The sequence below is a fragment of the Galendromus occidentalis genome, unplaced genomic scaffold (genome assembly GCF_000255335.2).
Source record: "Galendromus occidentalis unplaced genomic scaffold, Mocc_1.1 scf7180000077213, whole genome shotgun sequence".
NCBI lineage: Eukaryota > Metazoa > Arthropoda > Arachnida > Mesostigmata > Phytoseiidae > Galendromus > Galendromus occidentalis.
The window spans coordinates 260635-267669 of NW_003805201.1; the positions used below are offsets into that span (position 1 = coordinate 260635).

General features: G+C 49.2%; 1 protein-coding gene across 1 annotated transcript in view; it reads right to left on the reverse strand.

Moving 5' to 3' along the window:
• Nucleotides 1–5075: 5075 nt before the first annotated feature.
• Nucleotides 5076–7035, reverse strand: part of LOC100907793 (erythrocyte membrane protein band 4.1 like coracle) — an 8774-nt gene continuing 6814 nt past the window's right edge. The window contains exons 9-12 of the mRNA XM_029111056.1: nucleotides 6148–6276; nucleotides 5815–6060; nucleotides 5256–5681; nucleotides 5076–5114 (exon numbers count right to left, since the gene is read on the reverse strand). Of these exons, the coding sequence (XP_028966889.1) occupies nucleotides 5076–5114; nucleotides 5256–5681; nucleotides 5815–6060; nucleotides 6148–6276 (840 nt within the window). The remainder of the gene's footprint in view (nucleotides 5115–5255; nucleotides 5682–5814; nucleotides 6061–6147; nucleotides 6277–7035) is intronic.

The following is a 7035-nucleotide window of genomic DNA, read 5'->3' on the forward strand; positions in this document are numbered from 1 at the left end:
TTTAGCTTCTGGTCGTTTAGCCATCAGAATGGCGCCTCTCCAGATCGCTCCGATCCCGCGGAGGATCCCTTGCGGATCACACATTGATCCTTTTCCGGGGCAGAGTTGAAAACCGTCTCGGACGCTTGTACCCGGTTGATCGAGTCAATCTAAGCGATGCCCAGCGGTTTTTGATGGAAGTGGAATCGAGTCATTATGGATCGTGGAAGGACGTCGCTGTCAAAGGAAGCAACTCCTCTTCAAGGCTTCTTGACTCACTTGTTAGACTTTATTGAGACTGCTCGCTTTTTTAACCACTTAAGATCACGCCCGACATCTCCTTCAACAGTGTCGGATCGTCGTCAATGATCGTCGTTGTCGACGATGATTCCCCGGACACGCCGAACACAATCGGTTGTCCGAACTACAAGGGGAAGAACGATCTTCCCGTGGAAACATTCGCGCAAGCCCAAAGCTGGAGTGTGGAAAACGACTTCATTGGTACCAATTGAGAATTATTCAACTACATGGGAGACTGCTTGATGAAACCTCCATTCATGACTCGGGTAGATCAAATTCTGAGCGGTTCCGGGAGGGAAGAGCTGCAATCCGCTCATCGAGAGACTTCATCATCGAGAGGGCGCGAAGGCGTCGGTACGTTTCCGAGTTCTCGGAAATTGCGCGTTTACTCTCTATCATTCATCCCCGCTCCGTCGACCAGGCCCCATCCTGGGCACGGAGGAATTTATTTTTTCAAGCTCGTTCATCGCCTCTTCGGTCCATGAACTCGATCGGAAAAATCCTGAATTTTGATGTATGGCTCCATTCAGGAAACCTTCGCTTCCACCGAGGAATCTGACCCGGTATGCCAGCTTCCAGCCCCACTCTATGGCGGCTCCGACACGGGCCTCTCCGAGATTCAGGCAACACACCAATCTGCTCGTTCGTTCTAGGGTTTGAACGTGAGTTTCAATGAATCACACACATGTTCCTCTATATCCGATAATCCACCACGTGCTTCCCTCTCCCAAGAGTGCCGACCCCCCTCTCCATGTTAGCAGACGATCCTGGTCGGATAGGGAGCGAGAAGGTTTCAAATCCAGTCGGTGAACGTTTGACGTTGCCCTCTTGGAATTCCGGCCAGAGATCCGAAGGAAAGTCTCAGTTGCGGGCGTGACCATGGATTGGAGTGGAGCCCTTTGAATCGGTCCCGTGGGTGATGGAATCCTCGATCGTATCGTATTAGGACGGTCCGTCTCGACGAAAAGGAGCAATTGAGGGAAATCCGCGGAATCCTCGTTGTCGTGAAACCCCGGAAAGGTTTCCGGTAGACCAATGATATTCTGAATTAAAGCTTTCGGAGAGAGAAGTTTTTCTGAGCTCAAGAGATCGTTGGTACCTGATACGAATTGAACGATTCTGGCCGGAACCCGTGAATGAATAATGCGTTTTATGACGCCTTCCCGGGAATGACCACTATCTCCGGAACTTTCCCTCTCCAAAAAGAATGTCAAGTGTCAGTGACAAGCATCAGATCGTAGGTAATTTATGGAACGCCCGCCAACGGGATAGCTCAATATAAGAGAGACCGACTGAAGCGTCTTCTTGGAGTATCCTCAGGTTTCGCACCCATTCTCTCTATTACCTAACCGCGTAACTGATATAAGCGATCAGAAAACTAGCAATCATCTTGGAGAAAAACTTCAAGAGATGAGAGGATAAATTCCCGATCCGTTCCCAGCGTCGGATCTATTGTGTGACTTCCTTCTCTGGCACCGGACGGGCCTACGCGCGGCTTCTGTCAACATTCTTTCCTTTCGATGTCTAACCGGACCGATCAGTAGGCAGGTATGTTTTCATCCTTGGCGACAACGGGAAGCTCGCGTGCGTTGAAACGGGAAGCGTTTCTCGAGCGAACCTCTCGAGAAGTCCGTCCCGAAATTTCCAAATGAGACTGCTGGTACTTACGGCGATTACATACCAGAGGCTTCATTAGGCACTCGAAATGCCCATGAGATCGGCGCCAGGCTGAATGGGACGTGCATTAGCACGAAATACGGGGATTTCTGAGCAGCCTGCGCTTCAGGAGCATATAGGGCTCTTTATAACTCGTCCTCAGGATTCCTGTGAACAGGATCCGATAGCCTAGTTTGGAGAGGTCATGGACTCGATATCGCAATTTCTACGGAATGCAGCAAAGTCCGCTGATGCAGCTTCCGATGCCCAGCTCTTGTCATATCGGTGACCGACGTATCGAAATCTGCGATTCTCCCACGAGTTTCTCTTCGGAGAGGCGCGCGAAGCTCGACTCATCGTCTCGTTCAAATTGCATATCGCGACTCTTGAGCCCGGGGAGCGGGGAATTTAATCCAACTTCATTCTCGGATTTCATTGTTCCGAGAGCTTCAACTTTCTCCTTGACTCCTGGTGATAGCTCCGAAGTTCGGCCCGTCAGAACCACATGTTCGAAAACTTCGAAGAACCTTTTTTGATTAAAATTGGTATTATCACCTCCTACATTACGGTGCCTCTTGGAGTTTCTTCAAAGTTCCAAGTACCACCTATGAGGACCTCTCCATGGGCCCTGTGCTGGCGAGAATTTTTTCTCATGGACACCAATATAGGAGTTTCTTATCCGGGGTTAGATCTTGTCGATTCGGTCTTCGAAAGCGTTCAGGAGTAACTACGCGCTGAATCGTAGGTAGCCGCGAATGCATCCGCGAGATTAGCCAGATGGGGGGAGTGAGATGAACATCGCGAGGATTTCAATGGACATGGCGAACAAGCGAATCTCGCCCTCAAGAATCCATGATGGGCCTGACGCTAATTCCTCCCTCCGCATGTTTCCCTCCAGGATTTCCCATCGGAGAGAGAGCAAATCTCTGCTCCCCGTGGTCCGCATGCTGGGAGAAGACAAGATCTTCAGAAAACCAAGCGGGACTCTTCAACGATGAAGTCGTTCACCGAAGCATTAAAAAAGCATTAATTTGGTGTCATCTGAGGCGAATCACGGGCGTCGAAGCGATGTGATCCTAGGACTGTCTCGGCATTTCTTGTGCGCTGAAGTTTCGAGACCTATCAATACAGTGTCCTGGGGAGTGTCTCGTCCTTCTGAACGAATTTCCCATCAGGGGTCGAGAGGAAGCGGAATATAGGGAAAAATGATCGAATTTTATATATATTCATAATAGGTGGCAATATTTATTATCTGTACCATTATCATTACTGTTGTTGTTATTGTTTTGGATCAGACATTGTTTTGGATCAGACGTTGATTCGACTCGCGGATCCGCTTGCTTTCGGCGACGAGCTGCGCCCATCCCTTCCACAATCAATCAATCAAATTCATCTAACAGAATCATGTAGTACATCCATCTCGGCGTTCGGGTTATTTTCGTCTATCCGTGAGGAGAGTCTGAATAAAAACTAGAAATGCAAACTTGAAATTCACTGCCAGCTTAAGTTAGCGTCGGAAGTCCGCGCTCGGTGTCCTTCCTCCTTTCTTCATTCGAGTAGTCTAAATAGTGATGATAATTTAGGACTTTTTAAATAAAAGTAACTGTGGTTCGAAGTGTATAATCTTACGAAAGTTTGTAAATATATATCCATGTATGGGTAGATCGACTACAGCAGAACTATGTAATGAAAAATTAGATGGAAAAAGCAAAACATAGTCGACATTATGGCCTCCACCGGGATAATGACTGAGAAGCTCATAATCGATGATAAACTGACTTTCGACGTCATCGCAATGAAAACCTCTAAGACTCTTCGTCGCTACCGCTGTTATGTTGATGCTCATTTGTTGTTGCCGTCGAGTGGCTCCCTGCAGACCGCGTCGATAAATTTGCGATCATCGCTACATGGATCGGTTCATATATACTTATAGGTGTTCTCAGGGACTCTGGCACTTCGTTTCGCACTCATGTCGATCTTCAAACAGATTTTCTTTCCCCCAAATGACCCGAATCTATCGGCTCGAATTTTCTGTGAATATGCTTTGTTCCTTCCTTGATGCTTCAACTGCTGCCATGCATTCTCGGGTCTCATCTCCCAGTTGGGACTTGCTCTGGTCAGAGCCCTGCCTTCCTTTTCTTCGTCAAACGCAAATTCTCCGAGCAGTACGTTTCGTCTTTTCCGCTCTTCCGGTCTTCATTTTCAGCGAACTGCTCTCTGTACGCACGAATAATTGCACGTGTCTTCCTCAGACTTTTCTTCGAGGGATAGCTCTGTACACTGTCAATAACGTTATTCCTCTCGACCCTAGTGGCGGCACACACAAGACAGAGGGGCGACTCAAGGACCCTGATCTAAAACCCATTCATCCGTTCATTCATCATTCAATCAATTAATTCATTCGCTCGTCGTTTATGAACTGAGTCAATCAAGCGATCTTTCACGATAAGCCTCCTTGAGCTCCTGTCACTATGACCAACCAACGAACGACAGGACTACGCGTGTATTCGTAGAGGTTTTGTACACTACTCAGTCAAACAGAGAATCCATCAAAGGATCGACCGATTGATCGATCGATCAATCAAACAGCCGACCGATTGATGGGCCACCATCGACAAGCGACCAGCCCACGGACCGATACATCAACTAGTTGACGAATTGACTAATGCAGCGACCATACTTTGGCTGCGCGATTCCGAGTGGTTCGAAAACTCCGTGGTAGTAGACAATCGGTAGAAAAATTTGGCACCACTACCGCATAATGTACACCGGCTCGAAAACACGTCCGTTCGTATCTGTGGCGATCTTCACGTGCGAAGATGTCCACACGCCATGACACTAATAGGAAAATTCCTCGTCATAGGAGTTTGCTTTCGTAGGTAGTTGCCTCTTGTAGCTGGCTCCGAAGGTCGGCTCGCGTTGCTTCTGATGATTCTAGAATTCTGCATCCAATTTGTTTCTCCGTGACAGAGCTCGCAGACCCTTTGTTCCTCCTTTTTGTTCGTTATTTGGAGATTTGCGGGTGTTTTCATTTGATTTTGTGACAATTCCGCCGCTGAGTCCGATAACTTAATCCGCGAATTCTGTCCCGAGCTGATCTCGGATCCCTGGTGAGTGAGATGTTCGAAACGAGGATACGCCTAGGTCCCTCCTTGCTGTTGGATTTCGATCTTCTCCACCTGCAAGGGGAATGGTGAACAATGAATTCGGGATTCCCGGCAGAATTCGCAATCTGGAAAGGGGAACGGAATCACACCACGGAGGATCGATCCTTGCGGATCGATTTTGACGAAATTCTCTCTTGTCGTGGATAAACCTACCTTGAGATCGGGATTCATCATCGTGGCTTCTTGGATAGCTTCTGCGAGCGCTTTGTCGTGGTCTATCGGATCGCCGTCACTCTGAATGGTTATCTTCTGCTCTACCCGAGTCTCCACGACTCCATCTCTCTCCATCTTGTACGTGACCGTCTCCACCGTGCGAGTTTTTGACGAGATGGTCTGCTGCGAAATTATTTCGCCTTCCTGTTCGACGGAAATGTCGTGGGGCGGAACGTGTTGCGTCGTAACTTTCGTCGTTGAATACTGACCGCCGGACGGGAGTCCGTCTTCAGCGATGGGATCGACCGAGTACGCGACTTTCCGGGTCTCGGTCGATACTACTGGGACGGTTTTGGTCGAAGACGACGTCACATTCGACGCCATTCCGTTGTCGTACTTCATCGATTCGGTCTTCACTATCGTTTGCTGTGGGGGGAAAAATCCATGAGAGATCTGTCCGACGGTGAGCAGATGATTCAAGAGTCCTCCATCCAGAGCGAGAGGCTATTCGCTCTTGAACTCGATCGACGGATGCAAGGAGCGAAACAAAAATACTCACTGGCAGCTGGTCCACCGGAACGGCCATCACTCGACCAGTGGACGCGATGTGTTCCGTAACGAGGGTTTGCTGTTGCTGCTGAGTCGTGGTTGAGTATCTGGTGTACTCTCCGGTCTTGTCGTCATAAACCAAACCCCCGGCCGTCGTGGGGCTCGCGCCCGTTTCCATAGCCCCGCTCCCAGTGGATCTCTGAGGGCTGGTTTCCGTCTTTTCGAATCGACCGGACGATGTCGTCGACGTGTAATACTGAAAGACATCGAGCTTGAGTCTTCATCTCATCGGGAACGTTGACCTCGTCCAATCGTGGTCGGAGGGAATCGGCGCGGATCTCACCTGGGGATCCTTCTCGAAAGATGCGGATGGCGACTTCGGTGGTTGTTTCGACTGCCTGCCGAGTGACCCGAACGATGTATCCTTGACCGGGCTAGTCTCCTGACTTCTATCTCTCGAATCCTGGCGGTACTGAGGGTGGGGGTCGCGCGAGTGTTAGTGCAAACGCCGCTTTCATCCACAGCCAAGAGTATAGACTGACCGCCGTCACATCTCAGAACAACACTTCCACACACACATGACCTAGCCAAATACCAATCCCTACGCAGCCGCTCCTGGCAAACCTAGATATTCGAGCTCTATGTAAACCCTAGCGACGCGGCGATGAACTCGTTTTCCTCTATCTGCCAGCATATCCAGAATCCATGTTCGCAAACACAGCTGGCAACTAACGAATTCTAACAGTCTCATGTCATTCGCTTGCCCGGTATTTATACTTTGGGAGAAATTTATCCAATCCATCACACGATCTACGCCACCTCCAAAGACGAGAACTAGGATCTCGCGGCTCGGAAAAAAAATACAGCTATGAGGAAAGTCAGACTCTTAGTTCTCAAGACTCAAAGAAACTCGGTGCTCTCTAATCCGGGGAATATTCAAGCGGGGGATACGTTCTGTGATTGGGCATTCTCATAGCTACTGATAGCATGGCGGTCATGCAAGTCACCATCGATCACGCGAAAATCATCGCCATAATCATCATCATCATCATTCTATAGGTCACGCACGATCCATCGCCGATCAATGCTCGGGCAGCTCGGAATCGGGGCGTTCGCCGGAGCGCACTGAGAGAGGGAGAGGGGAAACGGGACAAAATCAAAACAAAAGAAGACAAAATAAAAACCTTAGTAAGATGCAGAGGGCTGGCGTATGCAGAACGGTGCGTGCTCG